Source organism: Hypanus sabinus, chromosome 7 (genome assembly GCF_030144855.1).
Source record: "Hypanus sabinus isolate sHypSab1 chromosome 7, sHypSab1.hap1, whole genome shotgun sequence".
NCBI classification, from domain to species: domain Eukaryota; kingdom Metazoa; phylum Chordata; class Chondrichthyes; order Myliobatiformes; family Dasyatidae; genus Hypanus; species Hypanus sabinus.
The window spans coordinates 145,800,626-145,822,713 of record NC_082712.1 but is presented as its reverse complement, the minus strand read 5'-3'; the positions used below and the strand labels follow the sequence as shown (position 1 = coordinate 145,822,713).

At 38.8% G+C, this 22,088-nt stretch overlaps 1 protein-coding gene across 10 annotated transcripts in view; it reads right to left on the bottom strand.

Moving 5' to 3' along the window:
* Positions 1–8,993: 8,993 nt before the first annotated feature.
* kmt5b (lysine methyltransferase 5B) overlaps positions 8,994–22,088 on the bottom strand; it is a 58,548-nt gene continuing 45,453 nt past the window's right edge. For all 10 annotated transcript variants that reach the window (XM_059975901.1, XM_059975897.1, XM_059975899.1 and 7 more), the window contains 4 exons: positions 19,609–19,628; positions 19,370–19,506; positions 18,006–18,193; positions 8,994–10,875 (listed from right to left, as the gene is read on the bottom strand). In XM_059975901.1, the coding sequence (XP_059831884.1) occupies positions 9,263–10,875; positions 18,006–18,193; positions 19,370–19,506; positions 19,609–19,628 (1,958 nt within the window). In that variant the 3' untranslated portion in view covers positions 8,994–9,262. The remainder of the gene's footprint in view (positions 10,876–18,005; positions 18,194–19,369; positions 19,507–19,608; positions 19,629–22,088) is intronic.

The following is a 22,088-nucleotide window of genomic DNA, read 5'->3' as shown; positions in this document are numbered from 1 at the left end:
TCAAAGCAGCAGCATAGGTTGACTCTGTAGTTAAGAAGACATACGGTGTATTGGACTTCATTAATCGTGGAATTGAATTTAGGAGCTGAGAGGTAATGTTGTAGCTATATAGGACCCTGGTCAGACCCCACGTATAGTAGTGCTCAGCTCTTGTCATCTCACTACAGGCAGGATGTAGAAACCATAGAAAGGGTGCAGAGGAGATTTACAAGGGATGTTGCCTGGATTGGGGAACATGCCTTATGAAAACAGGTTGAATGAACTTGACCTTTTCTCCTTGGAGTGATGGAGGATGAGAGGTGACCTGATAGAGGTATACAAGATGATGAGAGGCATTGGTCATGTGGATAGTCAGAGGCTTTGTCCCCCAGGGCTGAAATGGCTGCCACAAGAGGGCACAGGTTTAAGGTGCTTGGGAATAGGTACAGAGGAGATGTCAGGGTTAAGTTTCTTTTTGTGCAGAGAGTGGCGAGTGCTTGGAATGGGCTGCCGGCAACGGTGGTGGAAGCGGATACAATAGGGTCTTTTAAGAGACATTTGGATAGGTACATGGAGCTTAGAAAAATAGAGGGCTATCGGTAACCCTTGTAATTTTTAAGGTAGGGACAAGTTCGGCACAACTTTGCGGACCAAAGGGCCAGTATTGTGCTGTAGGTTTTCTATGTTTCTATTAGATAGGCTGGGTTTGTTTTGCCTGAAGTGGAGGTGGATGTAGGCAATCTGATAGACCTGTACAAAATTATGGGGTAAAATATATAATAAAAACCTTTGTTCCTCAACTAAAACAAAAAGATATATGTGTGAGGTAGTAAGTTTAGAAGAGATCCAAGAATTCTACCCTATCTACTTCCCCCATAGTGTTTACAATTGCCTGAAATAAGTACCTCAGAACATTTAATCAGCACCTAGACAAACACTTGAATTGATAAGATATAGAAGGCTACACACCAAATGCAGATAAACCAGCACTAATACAGATTAATACAACATTGGGCTAAATATCCCTGTATGAATCTATTCAATCACATTCAAAGTACTTCAGTACTTTTGAGATGCTCTGCTAATGTAACAAGCAACAAAATTCATTTTAGTTTTGTTACAAATTGATTTCAAGTAATGTTATCATAGAACTTGCTCAATTTTCACTATCTAAGGCAACTCGCTTTTAGAATTTCATTTAATTCTACTCCACAAAATCAATTTAAACACAGACTGCATTAATAGATAAGCAATAAAGAAAAATTATTAGTTTTAACACTGTTCAATGAGTGCATATCTTGTAATTGATGAAACTATAATAAATTGAAATGAAAATATTATTCATTGACATTTAACAGAAAGTACTTTAAAATAAACTGCCAAGTGAAGGAGTGATTACTTTTTAGTAAAAGTTTATCAGTGGGAAACATTTCTTCCATATGACATGTTACTTTAATATTCCTTCTCCAAGTCTATTACTTGTCTACACTTAGTAGACAATTGCTGCTTTCTATTTCTGTAAATAGATTCAATGTATGAGCACATCATGGACCAGTTTGATCTGGTAACTACCACAATCACCAAGGCTTGTTTTATTCAGATTTTCCTTCTTTGGAAAGTGCCAATCATTATTGGATGCAAGACCATGAGCCTTTCAATAATTTCCTTTAGTCAATCTTGATACTTACATTTTCTCAGCAGGATATTCAGAAGTTACAAGAGTGCCAATCACCTTCAATTGGTTGGTTAAAAAACCAAGAGATTTAGCATCCTCAAAAAACTAAAATATCTTATTCTAAAAATCTACATGCTAAAATGATAATTTAAAGTAACTAGCCAAAAATATTTCACTCCAATAAGAAATAAGAGTACAGCAAAAGGGTGACAGAAAACGATGTAGATTTATCTCCATTTTCATAGAAACATAGAAAATAGGTGCAGGAGTAGGCCATTTGGCCCTTTGACCCAGCACCGCCATTCAGTATGATCATGGCTGATCATCCAATGCAGAACCCTGTACCTGCTTTCTCTCCATACCCCTGATCCCTTTAACCACAAGGGCCATATCTAACTTCCTCTTAAATATAGCCAATGAACCGGCTCAACTGCTTCCTGTGGCAGAGAATTCCACAGATTCACCACTCTCTGTGTGAAGAAGTTTTTCCTCATCTCAGTCCTAAAAGGCTTCCCCTTTATCCTTAAACTGTGACCCCTCATTCTGGACTTCCCCAACATCAGAAACAATCTTCCTGCATCTAGTCTGTCCAATCCCTTTAGAACGTTATATGTTTCAATAAGATCCCCCCTCAATCTTCTAAATTCCAGTGGGTATAAGCCTAGAGCCCTAGACGATCCAGTCTTTCTTCATATGAAAGTCCTGCCATCCCAGGAATCAATCTGGTGAACCTTCTCTGTACTCCCTCTATGGCAAGAATGTCTTTCCTCAGATTAGGGGACCAAAACTGCACACAATATTCTAGGTGCAGTCTCACAAAGGCTTTGTACAACTGCAGTAGAACCTCCCTGCTCCTGTACTTAAATCCTCTTGCTATGAATGCCAACATACCATTTGCCTTTTTCACCACCTGCTGTACCTGCATGCCCACCTTCAATGACTGGTGTACAAAGACACCCAGGTCTCATTTCATCTCCCTTTTCTCTAATCGGCCACCGTTCAGATAATAATCTGTTTTCCTGTTCTTGCAACCAAAGTGGATAACCTCACATTTATCCACATTAAATTGCATCTGCCATGTACTTGCCCACTCACCTAACCTATCCAAGTCACCCTGCATCCTCTTCACAGCTAACACCACCGATCAGCTTCGTGTCATCCGCAAACTTGGAGATGCTGCATTTAATTCCCTCGTCTAAATCATTAATATATATTGTAAACAACTGGGGTCCCAGCACTGAGCCTTGCGGTACCCCACTAGTCACTGCCTGCCATTCTGAAAAGGTCCCCTTTACTCCCACTCTTTGCTTCCTGTCTGCCAACCAATTCTCTATCCACATCAGTACCATACCCCCAATACCCTGTGCTATAAGTTTGCACACTAATCTCCTGTGTGGGACCTTGTCAAAAGCCTTTTTGAAAATCTAAATATACCACATCCACTGGCTCTCCCCTATCCACTCTACTAGTTACATCTTAAAAAAATTCTTTAAGATTCGTCAGACATGATTTTCCTTTCACAAATCCATGCTTTGTCCGATGATTTCACCTCTTTCCAAATGTGCTGTAATCACATCTTTGATAACCGACTGTAGCATTTTTGCCATCACCGATGTCAGACTAACTAGTCTATAATTCCCCGGTTTTCTCTCCCTCCTTTTTTAAAAAGTGGGGTTACATTAGCCACCCTCCAATCCTCAGGAACTAATCCAGAATCTAAGGAGTTTTGAAAAATTATCACTAATGCATCCACTATTTCTTGGGCTACTTAAGCACTCTGGGATGCAGACCATCTGGCCCTGGGGATTTATCTGCCTTTAATCCCTTCAACTTACCTAACACCACTTCACTACCAACTTGTATTTCCCTCAGTTCCTCCATCTCACTAGACCCTCGGTCCCTTACTATTTCCAGAAGATTATTTATGTCCTCCTTAGTGAAGACAGAACCAAAGTAGTTATTCAATTGGTCTGCCATGTCTTTGTTCCCTATGATCAATTCACCTGTTTCTGACTGTAAAGGACCTACATTTGTCTTGACCAATCTTTTTCATGCATCTATAAAAGCTTTTACAGTCAGTTTTTATGTTCCCTGCCAGCTTTCTCTCATAATCTTTTTTCCCTTTCCTAATTAAGCCCTTTGTCCTTCTCCGCTGGTCTCTGAATTTCTCCCAGTCCTCAGGTGTGCTGCTTTTTTTTTTGCTAATTCATGTTTCTTCTTTGGACTTGATACTGTCCCTAATTTCCCTCGTCAGCCACGGGTGCACTACCTTCCCTGGTTTATTCTTTTGCCAAACTGGGATGAACAATTGTTGTAGTTCATCCATGCGATCTTTAAGTGCTTGCCATTGCATATCCACCGTCAACCCTTTAAGTATCATTTGCCAGTCTATCTTAGCTAATTCACGTCTCATACCTTCAAAGTTACCCTTCAAGTTCAGAACCTTTGTTTCTGAATTAACTATGTCACTCTCCATCTTAATGAAGAATTCCACCATATTATGGTCACTCTTACCCAAGGGGCCTTGCACAAGATAACTAACCCTTCCTCATTGCTTGATACCCAATCTAGAATGGCCTGCTCTCTAGTTGGTAACTCGACGTGTCGGTTCAGAAAACCATCCCACATACATTCCAAGAAATCCTCTTCCTCAGCACCCTTACCAATTTCATTCACCCAATCAATATGGAGATTGAAGTCACCCATTATAACTACTGTTCCTTTATTGCATGCATTTCTAATTTCCTGTTTAATGCCATCCCCAACCTCACTACTACTGTTAGGTGGTCTGTACACAATTCCCACCAGCGTTTTCTGCCCTAGTGTTATGCAGCTCTACTCATATCGATTCCACATCCTGCAGGCTAATGTCCTTCCTTTCTATTGCGTTAATCTCCTCTCTAACCAGCAATGCTACCCCACCTCCTTTTCTTTCCTGTCTATCCCTCCTGAATATTGAATATCCCTGAATGTTGAGCTCCCATCCTTGGTCACCCTGGAGCCATGTCTCTGTGATCCCAACTATATCATATTCATTAATAACTATCTGCACATTCAATTCATCCACCTTGTTACGAATGCTCCTCGCATTGACACACAAAGCCTTCAGGTTTGTTTTTACAACACTCTTAGCCCTTATACAATTATGTTGAAAAATGGCACTTTTTGCTTTTTGCCCTGGATTTGCTTGCCTGCCACTTTTACTTTTCACCTTACTACTTTTTGCTTCTACCCTCATTTTACACCCCTCTGTCTCTCTGCACTTGTTCCCATCCCCCTGCCACATTAGTTTAAAGCCTCCTGAACAGCAGTAGCAAACGCTCCCCCTACGACATTGGTTCCAGTCCAGCCCAGGTTAGTGTTCATGCCTTAGTGTTCATGCACTAGAGAGTTAACAGCAAAATATCCACATTAAAACTTAATTGGCTGCTTTCATAGATGCCACAAAATGAAAATATTTGCTTTCTAAGTCACCTATGGGTTCATGGTATATTATTTGAGAGAAATCTTCTTGAAAGGCAAAGTACAGCATATATTAGATGACAGAAAGAGAAAAACAAATTTGGAAATACTTCCATAGTTCCAACTATGGAATTATTTGGGAGGTTAGGCAGAACTTGTGGTGTTGACACAAGGTAAAAAACTGTTACTATTGTTGCTTTCCTCACAAACATTGCCCAGCCAGACTATTTCCAGAATTTTATTTTCATTTCAGATATCAAGCAATCACTGTCCAAAAATAAGCCAAATAACAGCAATGAAGATCAGGAGTATTAGAAAATGTCACTTCTATTTCATCCATTGACCACATTTCCTACCTCTCCAGAATTACTGTGTTAATTTTTCCTTAATTGATTACAGCCTTCCTCTAGTTTATTTTATTTAGTTAATCCCATCATCAATCGCATTCTCCCAGTCTATTGGATCCAATCTAAACGCACCTGGTTTAATCTCAGTGGTCAATATATAAATTCAGTCAGTTTTATAGTCCTGTCCATTTCTTATCCTTCACAGCAACTGAAGCTACCCCTACTACTCTTATCCTGCTCTCCCCCACTGTTTCCTTAAAAGGCATAATGAAGCACACAATGGTTCTTATCAAGGACAACTCCTCCTTGAAACTGTAAAGAATTTTACCATTAGTACTAGTCTAAGGTGATAGAAAAAGGAAATCTTTATTTATTATGTTATCTTGGCTGACTCTAAACACAAGGCATAAAAGGACAGAAACAATATCAGAAAAAAGAATTTGTAAGGATGGCCAAAAGAAACAAATAAAACTTCAAAGGAGTCTGTTTTAAATATGTAGAGGAGGTTAAAAAAAAGGAAAACCAAGGTACTGAAGATGCTAGAATCTGGAGCAAAAATAAATTGCTGGAGGAAATCTGGGTCAAATTACAGGGAGAAGGTCACAAAGGGAAAGAGAACACCAGAACGAGGAGTCAGAAATGAACTTAAGTTGAAGGGGTCACTTGAAATTGGAAAACTCAACGTATTCAGCACTGGGCTGTCCGCTACCCAAACAGATTATGAGGTGCTATTTGTGTCTGGCCTCACCATGTCAGTGGAGGAGGGCAAGGACAGATAGGCAGTTCAGTGTCAGTTGAAATGGTATTCATCTGGAAGCTCAAGATGGATGGCCATTGCAGACAAAGCCCAAGTATTCTACAAACCAGTCACATAGTTCATGCCTGGCCTCCCCAATGTGCATGAGGCCTCATTGAGAACACCAAGTGCAATGGATAAGTTTGAAGGAAGTGAATGTAAATCTCTACCTCACCCGGAGGAGTTTCCTGAATGGTTTTGAGGGAGATGGTGAGAGGGCAGGTGTTGCACTTCCTTTGGTTGTAGAGGAAAGTGCCAGGAGGTGGGAGGGTGGGTGGCGAGGAATGGCAGACCAGGGAGTTACAAAGAGTGGTTGCTGTGGAAAGCAAAAAAGATACACAAGATTAGTACAGAAAAATATCATCAAGTAAAATATCAATCATGTTATTGAACAGCAGTGCAGACACAGACCCCTCCACCTGCAGGTTCAAAGCTGCAAAAGATGAAGTTGTTCTAGAATGCACAAAAGTTAAAGATGTGATGGAGAAATCAGGGTTTGTGTAGGAAAATGTTTCTAGGAAAGAAAAATTGTTGGACCAGACTGATAATTTCAGCACAACAGACAGACATAATGCAGAATAAAAGACCACAGATCATAGAACAATGAGACGACAGGAACAATAAAAGAGATATCAAAGGAGTGACAAAGTAGAGGTAGGCACAAGAGGCAGAAATGAAGAGCAACAACAACAAAATGCATGAGGGATGCCTTAAAAGTGGCCACAAGGAACACAAAGGTAACTGAAAAAATGGAAGAAAATGGAGAAGAATGCAAAAGCAAAGCATGACAAACACTACCTAGACAGTACATTGAAAGCTTCACAAATATATGGAAATTCAGAACTACAAAGGGAGACAGACATAAAGAATATACATTACAATATTGGAGAAACAGTGACATAAGAACACAATAGAGGCAAAGATATGCAATAAAGAGAATCATTAAAAAAAAACTAGCCAGTCAAGGCCTTCTCTTGTTCCAAGATGAGGCCACCCTCAGGTTGGAGGAGCAACACCTTATATTCTGACTGGGTAGCCTCCAATCAGATGGAATATTAACTTCTCCTTTCAGTAAACAATTCCCCCTCCCATCCCCTACTCTGACCTTTTACCTCTTCTCACCTGCCTATTACTTCTCCCTGGGTCCTCCCCTTCCTCCTATGGTCTACCCTCCCATCAGATTCTTTCTTCAGCCCTTAATCTTTCCCACCCACCACCTTCCAGCTACCGTCTTTCCCCTTTCCTTGCAGTCCTGAAGGGTCTTGCCCCAAAATATCAACTATCAGTTCATTCCCAAATATACTGCCTGACCTGCTGAGTTCTTCTAGCATTTTGTGTGTGTTGCATTGGATTTCCAGCATCTGCATTCTTCGTGTTCACAAAAAAAAACAACTAGGTTTAGAACAGGATTACAAAATGACAACCAAAACATCAAGATAAAATTTGGGAAATAGAATGTATCTAATCAAAAATAAGGATACATATTTTGTGAGTGAACCATCTTGGCTCTATTATATGGTACGGACTTAAAAAAAACACAACATGCTTTAGGGCTTGAGAGCCTCTCAAAGATAAATTGTCCAGTTCTTAAACATCTTGAGGGCTGGCTGGTTACCAGGAAACAAATTGTGTAAATCAGTCCCTATTTATTAAAATTACTGTTTTGGAGGATTTAAAAATCAATTTACATTCATTTTGATTAGTTTTACATTGTTGTTCTTTTAGATCTCAGTGTGCTTTCACAACAAAACTCAGAACAAAAAAAAATCACACAAAATTATTTAGACAGACATCAAGTAATGCTATACATCAGATCAAGAGGCTTATAAAATAACTCACTGTTCTCCTGATGAGAATAAATGAGAAAACAGCAGCTGCTCAATGCAAGCACAAACCTTATGTACAAAGGTCATGAGTGGTATTAAAGCAACTAAGAATTATTTTCATGGAATTACTTTTCAATCTTTGGCGAAATTCAATTGCCAGAATAAGATTGAATTACTAATTCAGACATCCACCAATATGTTGAAAAGTGCCAAGAAATGCAGGTGAAGAAATACTGGATGAACATCGTTACCATTACAGAATACACATACAATTCTTGTGCATATAAAAATTCAAATTTAAATTCAAATTTTATGAGTTTAATACCAAATTGTTACAAAAAGATGTTGAATTAGTTTTAAAAAAAATTAATCACAGGATCAGTTTTCCAGGAAACCTACAAATATTGTTTTGCAACTATATTAACAGTCCAAAGTGAATACAAGGATTCTAAATAATTTACATTTATAGGTGCTATACAAAGTATATTAATACTTAAGGCTGTAAAGAACTATACCCTGCACATATTCTGTATTCCAAGGTCAGCAAATGGCTCACGCTTATTTTATTGAAACAACTCCATTTATTTAAACTTCCAACCAATAGCTGGCTACTAACAAAGGCCACAGACAGTACATCTGGGACAGCATACAGTGTAAAACTGACAAAACCTGGGGAAAACACCTAGCAAACGAGCCTAAAAGCTACAATTCCTTTGCTGGTGATGAGGACAACTAATAGAAATTTGTTGCTTGTTTGTACTTGCTGCCACTACTTTTTGCTTTCTTCACCCTTCATTCGTAAAGCACAGCAGACTCAAGTTTTTATTAAAAAAAACAGAATATCCACCATAATTGTGTTTCAAAATATTGAGGCTCAAAAGGAGAAATAAATGAGAAGAAATCTGATCTTTATGTACAACAATTCTGCTTTATACCTTAATTCTACCACAGAGTGAGTTCCTCCAAAACTCAGAATTGCACATGGTAAGGCTATTAATAGTACAATAAAAATCTGCAAAAAAAACAAATCAAATGAGTCAATATACTGTACACTTTCTACAATATTTATGTTGATAATGAATACAGAAGTGCCATCAAAATTTTACAGTAAATTCATTCAAATGTGGAATAATTGATTGGAAAGTACTGTACATTATGGTTAGTATGGAACCAAAAGTTATGCATTAAGCCTTAAAGACTGGTCTTCTCTCCTCCTTGATGAGATGTCGATATCTATGGAGTCTTTACCAACAATAAGTCTTAGTCTTTTTGCCTGAGGAAGTGGAATAAAGTCATCTTCAAACTCATCATCATAATCATCCTCCTCAGATGATGAGGAAGACGACGATGATGATGAGGACGACGACAAAGATGAGGAAGTATCATCATCATCGTCATCCTCGTCATCATCTCTGTGTTGTCTATGATCATAGAACTCCCCATTAGGCCTCAGAAAAACAGCGTTGTCACAACACATGCCACTGTCACAGAGGTCTTCCATGACGGAGTGCGATCGCTTAATTCCTTTATTCTGTTCCTCACGTTTCAGCTGTATCTTAAGTTTTGTAGAATTATTTCCTGAGGCTGTCGTGAACCCATTACTGAGCTTTGCTACATAATTATTACCTTTGTCATTTTCATAGTCTTTGCTCAGTTTGATACTAATTTTGGATTTCTTTCCATCCACTTCTTGGTCATTAGTCTTACTACTACTGCTGTCACGTCGTCTACGGAGAGTCAACTTAGGAATCCCAGTACTGTTTTCAAGTATTAATTGTGCATCATATCTCGTGATTCGTCGTTTCTTTCTGCTTCTTTCTCCTGTTCTTCTTGAATGGTCACTTCTTACTTTATGAGATTGCGAACTTTTTGATTTGTGAGAAACCATGAAGGAATCTGAAGTGTCACCTTTTGATGAACCAACACAGTCTCTGTAAACACCAGATACATTCACCAAAGCAACATTTTCACCCCCATTGAGATTGTGAATTGGAGGACTTACCAATTCTGGTATTGATTCCCCCTTCACATCATCTTTTACAGAGCAAGATAACATGCGCTCACATTTATCTAACTGTGCATCAATTTTTTCTAGTTTTCCCTGTGACCTTCTCCTGCTCAAACACACCCCATTCTTTTGGCAGTTTGTACCTACATCGGTTTCCTGGATCAATGGGCTTATATGGGTGCCATCACATGCATGTGAGATTGAGTCCACAAGTTCATTCTGTGCAGTGCAATGAATATTTTCATTGTCCACTGTATTTGGTTCAAGATCGAGTGAAGGAACCTCACAGGACTCTCTGAGGGCAAGTCTTGTTCTTTTTGCCCGTCGGGTCATGTAGGCACAAGGGATAGTTCCATTACGCAAGCGAGAAATTTTATGCAGTTCTTTTACAGAATTGATGTTTGTTTCTCCAACAGCATGTCTAGTCAGGCACCTACCCGAACCTTCAATTTTTGCTGGCCCCTCTAAGTCTTTATCCTTCTCAAGCGGCAAATTCTTATAAAGAACTACTTTAGGCTCCTTCAGCACTAAGTTGTCCATTTCAAGACCTCCAAAGTTAGTCTTTTGCTCTGATCTTCTAGATTCACTTCTTAATCCAGATTTTAGGGGCAAAGACCGTACCGGCCTTGAGGTTTTCAGTTTCTTTGGTACCTTGGAATTACCCGCAGAACACATTTTTGAAGAGGATGAGGTAGAATTAGAGGCAGCTGATGTTCTGGACAAAGTTTGCCTTGTTCTGCTTTTACTATCCTTTTTTATGTTGATTGATTTTCTAGTTGTAGCTGAAAAAGAGAAATAAATACTAATTTTAAAAGCTTATCTTCTAATAAAATCTACATAATATTTGATCAAAAGTACGCTATAGTTTAATGCAAACAATGAACCACTGATTCCTACAGGACTCTATTCAATGTCTTCACCAAACTTACATTTTATCATTCAAATACTTATTATTTACATTTGCTGCAATTGTAGCCAAACTCGCAACTGTGCAGCTATGCAGAAATTAATTTGCAAAATTAAAGGGTCCTCTTAGGCTGGGATAATTTCTCTCCTCCTCCCTCTCCAGCCCCACCCCCAAATCAAGTAGCTCAAGGAAGTTTTCTATCATGCTTATCTGCATTGTTGAATACTTTTCTGTTTGCTTTAACAGTCCGCCACATCAGGCATTTACTCAAACTTTTACTGGCTCCTTTCACAGCTCTAAATCAGAATCAAGGGATTTTGAATAAGATAAGCACACTCTCAAGATTTTGTATCACAAAGCATTTAGAAGATTTTAATAATACACATAGGTGTATTTAAAGGGTAAAAACATATGACAATTCCTTATTAGGAATGCAATTTCTTCTCAGAAGAGGGGTAAGAGATGTACTCAGTGACCACTTTACTAGATACACCTGCTTGTTAATGCAAATATCTAAAAAGTCAATCACGAGGCAGCAACTCAATGCATAAAAGCATGCAAACATGGTCAAGAAATTCAGTTGCTGTTCAGACCAAACATCGGAATGGGGAAGAAAGGTGATCTAAGTGACTTTGAGACCATGGAATCATTGTCAGTGCCAGATGGGGTGGTTTGAGTATCTCAGAAACTGCTGATCTCCTGGGATTTCCACTCACAACAGTCTCTAGAGTTTACAGAGAACCATGTGAATAAGAAATAAAAAAGGCATTTTTGCCACAGAACTGCTGCTCACTGGATATTTTTCTTTCTTATTCACAAAGAGCATAAAGAATGGCCAGACTGGTTCATGCTTATAGGAAGGCGGAAGTTACTCAAATAACCATGTGTTACAACAGTGCTATGTGGAAGAGTATCTCTGAATGCACAACACATTGAACCTTGAAATGGATATGTACTCAGTGGCCACTTTAATTAGGTACAGGAGGTACCTAATAAAGTGGCAATTGAGAGTATATTACAGCAGAGGTTTAGAATTAGTCCAAATAACATGAACAATCTTTCAGCAGTTCAGACTGTAGCAAGGTTGCTGCTAAAGCTGACAACTTGAAAGAGCTCATGGGTGTCACCTTGTGCCAACTAGGCAGATGCTTGGCTAATCTCACCGGCCCTGGCATGCCCTCTGCCACTTCCACAAATTTGAATTTACAGATTGAGAGGCAGCGGGCCTATTTTGTTGGCCAAAAATATTCTGAGCTCCAGTGGTAAAGTGGAAACAGCGACATAACCTCCAGTAGTGCACTGGGGAATACCTCCCTCCAAGGTGTCTCATTAGCTCTGGTAACCAGCAAAGCCCTACACCCAGTTTTGATGTGTCAAACTAGCAGTCAATGTTTTTTTTTAAAAAAACACACACTTCACACTAGGAACTTCTAAAAACTACTAAAATGAAGTACTTCTTTAAATATTAAAAATAGCTTAGAAACTTCATAAAAACTCCCAAGAACAAAATATTAAATTAAGTCAATTAACAAGGAGTTTAGATCATTTGTGTTTTATATCTGCATGCCCACAATCCCAATCAAAATCAACAGGATTGCGTATCCTGCTTTCATCCAAAATGGTAGGATCAGAGTGGCAATTCCACAGTATAAATGGAGGATTGAGCACTTGATTTGAAGCCCATGAAACCCAGTAACAGTGCAAACTGACACATTCCACATTTCAAAGCTATAAGATGGATCTGATGTCCCAGACTCACTCTCAGTTAAATAGGGAAATGCCACTAGTACTATTATGATCTGCTCCTTTAAGATTTAAACATTTAAGTATAATTTAATTTTCAAAACAATAAAGAGAACCTATAGGTCAGAGGCAATGGAAACTATAGAAGTCTTTGTTCTACAGCAATCCCTAGTGACCAACACATGGAATGACATATTCACTCATCACACTTAATGGGAGAAATATGGAATCAGAATAAAATGACACCAGCTGAGTACCTCAGTGCTTTATTTGGGATAAGTTTATCACAATGTAAAACAAAGACAAAAAAAGGGTCTGTTCAGTCATTCAACCAAACCAAACCACCCCCCCCCCCCCCATACCTGTTCTGTTTCTTCCCACATTCCAAGATCAGATTGAATGTCAGTAACTGGTTATTGTACACTACCCACAGTACAAGGAGTATCCAGGGATTGTTAATGGAAAAGTGAGAGAAAATAGCTTGAGAAATGAGTGATTAATAGAGTTCATGAGATTTTTTTTTGGTTTGATGGAATGAATGGCCTTCTAATTTATAAAGTCATATAAATATGAAAAGGAAAAATAATAAGTGATTACATTGTACAAAGGACAATACTACAGGACAAAAGCAGGTAAAGGGACAAGTAAAGAAACAAAAGATAATCCTGCAGAAGCTACTATTTATTTATTCATTTTTCCAGATCTGGATGAAAAATAAAAATGTACATTATGAAATGATAAAGGGAGATCTGTGAGCCCTGATGCAATATTTACAAAAGGCTAGGTTGCAGATGCAGTAGGAAACTAAGAAAGCTAATTGCAAGGGGAATTGAGTACAAAGTCTGGAGGCACAAAATACTGCATGATGGAATCTGGATTTTTAAAAAAGCTAACTACTTAAGGAATTCGGCAGGCCAAGCAACATCTCTAGAGACAAAGGGACGGTCAACAGTATGGGTTGGGACCCTGTGTCAGGACTTAAGAGTGCAGAGGAGAATAGTTAGCATTAGGAGGCTAATAAGAGTTGTAGCTGATAGGTGAAGTGGGTGATGAATGGAAACAGAGATACAATGGACAGCTGAAGCCAGATCTGGGAGAGGGGAAAGTGGATAGGAAGGTTGGGCCAAAGGCAAAGAAACTTTGGAAACACAGGTGGGTAAGTTTTTGGCTAATGGGCGGATGGAACCATTTGAGGGAGATGACACAGTTAGGTAATGGGAGGAGAGGGCAGAATGGAAATCATGAACGAAGGAAAATAGAACCTTGGTGGCCTAGTTGGAATAATGAAAGAACATTGGGGGGGGGGGGCCTTGAAACTGGAGACATTCTATGTTCATTCCATTTGAGTTGTAGGCAAAAGTTGGTTGGTTACACCAGTTTAAAAAGATCACTGAGGAGACCACATCTGAAGTGCCGTGTAAAGGATTGCTCTCTTTATTTAAGGATGAACGTTAATGCACTGGAATGCATCAGCAAGAAAAGGTTGCTTTATAGGAAAAGATTGCTTTAAGCATGGTTTGTATCTGCAAATTTGGAAGAGTAATCAGAGATGCAATTGAAACAAAGTCCTGAGGATTTTGAGAGAGTAATATAGAAAGAAGGCTTCCTCCTACAGGGGATTCAAGACTGAAATTTACTGGAGTAATGGATTACTGAAATAAAAGTTGGAAACAAATGAATTAAATATACAGCCCGTTTTTCAAACGTTGCTTTACGATAGCTTGCTGTTACGAAAGTCCTACATTAGTACCTGTTTTCACTAATCAAAGAGGATTTTTGCTTTTATGAGAAAAAGACGCCCGCTTTATATGCGTGTTTACCCCGAGAAAGACCACCGTGACCATGAAGCCTTGTGCAGGCAGTTGTGCGCGTATGCGTGTAAGTGCATAGGTGTGTACGCACCGATTTTTTTCTCCACATTGATTTTGGCTCGCTGTCTTCCCAATTTTGATAAATGAAACTACAACATACATAAAATATTTCTAATTTATATAGGCTGTATATTTATCATATCATTTCTGGTTTTACTATATATTCCTGTTATTTTAGGTTTTATGTGTTATTTGGTAGGTTATTTTTTGGGTCTGGGAACGCTCAAAAATTTTTCCAGTATAAACTAATGGTAATTGCTTCTTCGCTTTACGACATTTCAGCTTAGAAACAGTTTCTTAGGAATGCTCTACCTTCGGATAGCGGGGGGAACCTGTAATTGTCTATCTTTAGTGGATCGTCTTTAATCCATTGAAGTTCACACCTGCCAAATACTTGGTCTTCCCATAACATCTAATAATATCTTGAAAGAATCCCGGTGCTTATGGAAAACAATTATTGCCATGTAAAGAAATCCTTCCTTATTGACTATTAGTTGCTTTCTTTGTCCCCAATATTATTTCCTTCACTATGCACCCTAACTTTTGTGCTGCAAGTATAAGTTTGATGTGAAGCAGTTTTAATTTTGTACAACTGTTAACTTCGAGAATTCGGACGCAAAATTATTGATAAAGTAGATGTTATTGTGCCCCCTTTAAAGATTATTATTCTGCCTATCATTTTGGACACAGTTTCTGAATTTTTCAATAACTGCAATAGATTAAATGAGCTTGCCCCAGTGTTGGTTGTGTTGTAAATATACCAAATGCATATCTGAGAAGAGAACAAAGAAGTGATGGCCCTAAGAGCCATTTTAAGCCTTCCTAGTAAATTTAAATTAATTTTATTGCCCTCTCCTTGCCAGTACGTGGTGTTGAAACCACTAATCTGATCAGGGCCTAACAAATGTAGTTGTCAGTCATTTTACAAGTAATCTCTAATTATCCACAACGGGAAATCTTGTCTGACAGATCTGTTGGAATTCTTTGAGGAAATAACATGAAAGGTAAACAATGGATATTGTTTACTTGGATCTAGCAAGGTACCACGCAGAAGGCTGCTGAACAAGATAAGCGCCCATGGTAATACAGGAAAAATACTAGCATGGATTGAAAATTGGCTGGACTGGCAGGAGGCAGAGTGAGATAAATGGGGTCTTTGCTGGTTGGCTGCTAGTGACTAATGGTTTTCTAAAGGGATTGGTGTTGAGACCACTTGTTTTTACATTGTACGTCAATGATTTTGGTGACAGAATTAATAGCCAACTTTGCATAAGATATGAAGTTAGGTGGAGTGACAGCCAATGTTGGGGAAGCAGGATGTCTTCAGGAGGACTTTAGATTGGGAGAATGGACAAAGATGTGGCAGATGGAACACAGTGTAGGGAAGAGTATGGTCATGCACTTTGGTAGAAGAAATAAAAGGAGTACATCATTTTCCAAACAGGAAGAAAATTCAAAAATCAGATAGGTAAAGAGATTTAGGAGTCTTTGTACAGGATTCCCTAAAGGTTAATGAGTTGAGTCAGTTGTAAGGAAGGAAAATGAAATGTTACCATTCATTTCAATATGACTAGAATACAAGATGTAATGCTGAGGCTTGACAAGGCATTGGTTAAACCACACTTGGAGTATTGTAAGCAGTTTTGAGCCCCGTATCTCAGAAAAGATGTGCTGGCATTGGAGAGGGCTCAGATGAGGTTCACAATGATTCCAGGACAGCAGGGTTAACACATGAAGAGCATGTGATGGCTCTGGATCTATACTCGCTGAAGTTTAGAAGAATGAAGGGGAATAGCAGTGACATTGATCAAATAATGAAAGACCTAGATAGAGTGGATGTGTGGAAGATAGTATGTGAGTCTAGAACCAGAGGGCCCAGCCTCAAAATAAAGGGATGTCCATTTAGAACAGAGATGAGGAGGAATTTCTTTAGCCACAGGGTAGTAAATCATTGCCATGGATGGCTGTGGAGGCCAGGTCATTGGTTATATTTAGAATTGGTAGTTTCTTGATTAGTCAAGGTGTCAAAGATTACAGGGAGAAGGCAGGAGAATGGTATTGAGAAGGTTAATAAATCAGCATGATGGAATGGCAGAACAGAGCAGATAGGCCATGGCCTAATTCTGCTCCTACACCTTATTGTCTTATATTAATTGGCTATATTGAATCATAGAAGCTGTATAAGATGATGAGGGGCACTGATCATGTGAATAGCCAGAGGCTTTTTCCCAGGGCTGAAATGGCTATCACGAGGGGGCGTAGTTTTAAGGTGCTTGGAAATAGGTACCAAAGAGAGGCCAGGGTAAGTTTTCTTGCACAGAGTGGTGGGTGCATGGAATGCACTGCCAGCAGCGGAAGGGGATACAATAGGGTCTTTTAAGAGCCTCTTAGATAGGTACATGAAGCTTAGAAAAATAGAGAGCTATGCACTAAGGAAATTCTAGCCAGTCTCTAGAGTAGGTTACATGATCAGCACAACATTGTGGGCCGAAGGGCCTGTAATGTGCTATAAATTTCTATGTTCTATGTGTTCTATAGATATCTCCATCTATAAAAAAGGATCAACACTGATTAACTGAGGATGCAGCTGCTTCAAATATGTTGTAAGACAATCACTAAGTACTACAGTCAGATACCTCATGGGTTACACGGTCAGTTGACCAATTCATGATAATCAATTGCAATGAAACATGCTCACTGTGGAGCTCAATTGGCATTCTATTCAATACATATAATTTCCTTTCTTCTACAAGTCTAGTAAATTAGTAATATTTACTTTGCTTTCCTATTTTTTGCTGAACTTTTCTGCTTCTCTATTTCCACAACAGAACTGGGATGTCTCTTTTTTATATAAATGACACTATTACAAATGCTGTTTCTTTGGTGCCATTTCATAAATTCTAGATCTTTATACAAGGTTTTAGAATAAATGGTCTTTAATACTGTTGGCCAGGGTCATTTCAGACCTTCTTCTCCCCATCCCCCATTCCCTTACATTCTCTGTAAAAGCAAATAACACACTTGATTATGATTTTCAATATCTGACATATATTTCCACTTTTTCTGATCAAACCCACAATTACATTTATTAATCAAGATTCCCTAAATAGATTTTCTTCTTAACCCTTACAGAGACATATTGACTTTGTACTCTTACAATTTTAAACAAATTCCGCTTGTTAGATGTAGTTTTAGCAGCTGGTCCATTCCCATCTATGACAATGATCAACCAAAGAAACACCAGAGCATAGGTAAATAGAAATGGAGTAGGCCATGTTAATAATATCAATATTGAAAACAGAATTACATCCACACAGAAAACTATATGACATCAGTAAAGTCAACTTAAAAGAAACTGGTACGGAAGGATAATATCAAAAAAAAATCACACCTTTTTCCTGAGTAATCTCTGCATCAGTGTTTGAGCTCACAGATTGGTTATCAGAGTTTTTTCCATTATCACCCAACTTTTTTAATCTGTTCAAACGTTTATCTGTTTCTCTGAGTCCATACTTGCTGTTTATAACCGGCACAGGGTCAGGAAGTCCAGGTTTTGATCTGAAAGCACCTTGGCCACGCCTAGAATATAAAAGTCACTAAAGTTTTAATAGCAAAACCGATTGTATTTATTTTCTATATATTAACTACATATATTACTGAAGTACCCAATATCTTAAAGACAGAAATAAAACCCAACTTTTAAACTTATCCAAAATATAAACATAACAACTTAAGGTACTGTACCTTATTTTCTGTACCACAAGTCTGGATATCAAACCCAGTCTTTTTAATGAACGAAACAATACCTGCTATTTAGCTGGGGCAGTAGTCTTAACTGTTTCATCACACAGGCAGACAGGAATATGATCCCCCTAGTGGTTATAAATAGTAGTGGCATGAAGCCACAGCAAAGATCTACTCCATTTTGAAGAGAATGATTGAGGCATGAAAAGTATTATTAGTATTCAATTGTTTGCATTTAAAATTTTCAGTTTTTTAAAAAAAAATTATTTTAAATTATTTGTCCAGTGCCAGTCCTGAGCGCAGTAATCTCATTAATCATTCCCTTCTCTTTATTATCCTGCACCACTGCACTTAACGACTTACCAACTTCCTTTAGATTCTTTGCCAACTATCTACACAAAACAGTAATTCGCTGCAGCCAATTAACCTACCAGCAAATCTTTGGGATGTGGGATAATCCAGAACAGCAGGAAGAAACACATGAAGTCACAGGGAGAACATGCAAACTTCACACATGAAGCAGCCAAGATCAGGACCCAATCTGGGTTTCTGGAGCTGAAGTAGTAGCACTTATTCCATGCCATTATGCTGGCTCAAGTGGCATTTTATAATTTAAAACTTTTCATAATGTTTTTAAAGTTTCTAAGCACAAGAACATCTTTTCTCCCACTTAGTTTGTGGACAGGGTTTGTTGAGATGCCAGCCCCTTAGAAAGATGGCAGGATTTACTCTTAAGGTAAACTGTCTTGCACGGGGCTTTATTTCTCAGAATGAAGTTACCTTTGTCTGGCAAATTCTCAATGTACTATCTGAGTAAACAAGAATTTAATCCAGATGCCATTAACAAACAAACAAGTCACAGGTGGCTGTTGGATCTATTAAGTCATCCACACGAAAACAACATTGTGAAAGCAAGTTTGAAATATGGACTTTCAAGCATTGAGCTCCTATCCAAATGCAAAGAGATAATGATGCATACAAGCAAATTAAATTAGGAATCAGTAGTCTTACCTTTCACAAGTATAGCATTCACAAAATTCATTGTTTTCCCCAAAGAAGCCATCTCCATAGTAACAGGAGATTTCTTCACCCGGTTCAATGTCTCTCAACACTTTTACACAAGCTGTATCCCGACCAGTTGATACAAACTAAGATTAAAAAGAAATAAAATATAAATCTTTTGTCAATAAGTATCAGATTTTGATTTACATCAAAATAATTGATTTGTTAAGAGCAAAATGGTAGCCTACCTTACAGTTTGGCCTGCAGTCTTAAAGGAACATGAAATTAGGAGAGAAAAAAAAGAATACAATGATTAACACATTATAACTAAGATTTTAAACATTTAAAAAATGAGTTTTATTCAATTTAAATGCATGGGCATATTTAATATAGTTGCAAGAAAAAAATCAGTGAAACTTTTGCAATTACTTGGTTTATTGCATTAATTATTCATCAATGTGGTCTGATCTTCATCTAAGTGACAATAATCGACAAGCACAATCTGCCTAAACTAATAACACACAAACATTTCCTAGTGAAGTTTAAATAAATCATAGGACCTGGGCCCTGACCAGGAGTGAACTGGAAGATAATACATGAACAACACTGATCTCTGCAGCACATCACTAGTTATTAGTCTCTAATTTGAAAAGGAACTCTCCATCATCACCCTCTGCATCCTACCATCAAGCGAATTTTACATTTAATTTGCTACCTGTATCCAGAGATACCGGCCACGTGACAGATGCACTGCCACCTGGCTGGTCGGAGGACACACCACATGCCAATCAACATCTGGTCCCTCCCAACTAATCAATGCACACCTAAATTATTGGTCACCTTAATTGGATTATCTCACCCAGCCCCATGCTTTAAAAGGTGAGACTTGCCCTTAGCTAGCCCTCTCTTACAGACCACCACATTGGAGGTAGGTGCATTGATTTCTGTTTGGGAAGGTCTATCGTTTATCCAAGGTCAAGGGGGACAGCTGTTATAGTGCTTTTCCCTTGTTCTTTGTTTGTGTAACTGTACCCTGTCCCCACACCGCTTCCTGTGTATTGTAGTTGCTTGTGTTGCCGACTTCCCCTTGTAAATAAATTCCTTATTATTAAAACTGTGTGTGTCCAGGCCTCTACTGTTGAGACTCAAGGAACCAGTTATTTTCCATCACAACACTACCTCACCCTGGATCTCATGAGTTATGACATTTTGGACCAGCCTATCATGCAGGTTCCCAGCAAAAACTAGTCCATATAGACAATGTTAATACCCTGCTTTTGTTAATTCTCTTGGCCACTTCCAAAAAAGATCAAATTTGTGACAGAAGATCATATTTGAGACACGAATGAGTGTAAAAGCAATCTTTAACGTCAATAAAATTCAGAATGGAGAATGGCAGCAATAAATACAAGTCTAAAGAGTTGGTGAGGGGCCTTGCAAACAGTTCTGGGGAAGGTAGAACTTGTACTGGTTTCAAGTCAGATGATTTGCTTATCCAGTTGGGGAAGGTTTAAACTAGCATGACAAAAGGATAATACGTTGAGTAAAGATTCAGAAGAGAATAGAATTGAAAATCTAAGATGGAGATCTATTTTAAATGACAGAATAAATATAGAACAGGGCTGGCAGTATTTAATGGTACATTCAACAAAATTCTTGCATTGTAGATTCGTAGTTATCACATGTACCTCATAACAGACAGTGAAATAAGTCTTTTGCGTTACCAATACAACCAAGGAAGTGCTGGGCACAGCCCATAAATGTCACCACACCTTCCAATGCCGCCAACATAGCATGTCCACAATGTTCAGTAGAACAATGCATGCAACAACAGAACAAGTCAACAGCAGCAAATGAAGCCACCATCTTGCCCTTCCAAACACAGATGGCCCTAGGACAGGCTGCCTCTGGACCTCCAGACTGTGGCCCCACACTCAATTGAGCTTACAACCTGGCCTGGATTCACAGACAGTGGGCCTCTGAATGCCATACAAGCTGACACAGCACCGTCTACCTCCAGACTTGCTGGGCTCTGGACTTCAATCTTCAGCTTTGCCCTCCAGATTTCGTCAACCTATAGATATTGACCCAGGACTTGCTGATCACCAATTTGACTTTCAGCTCTCAATTGCAGGACTCGCTAATCATGGGCATGACCTTCTGTCCTGGATCCAGGACTTGACAATTTTGGGTTTGACCATGACTTCCAGACTCACATAGACCTCTGACCCTGTTGACCTGTGGGGTCACCAGCAGTCAATGACTCCAGTCCATATGGATCTCTGATTCAGGACCTGAGTCGCTAATCTCCTCAGCACCTGCCAACTTGACCTCTGGGATTGCTAACCCTGGACTGTAGACTCCAAACAACAGTTCCTTTCCTAACTCTCCACTTACTGTTCAACCTCTAACACTCCCACATCCCTGTTCCTAAGCCTGACTGCTAACTACCCTGCTACCAAGTGTAAGCCATGACATCAATGGGCATTGCAGCTTGACACCATGTTGACTGAGCTTGAGAGTAAGTGCAGTAAAGATAGACGAATTTAGATTGTTGTAGACACATGAATCTATGGCAATATAGCTGTAAAGGAAATGTGATTTAAAGAACAGCAGTTCTAAAAGCTTAGTTAGCGGTTCCAGGGGTTTCAGACATGATTGACTGGCATATACAAATGGTAGCAAGGTTGGTGAGGGAGCAATATTGATTAAAAAAATAGCAACCACA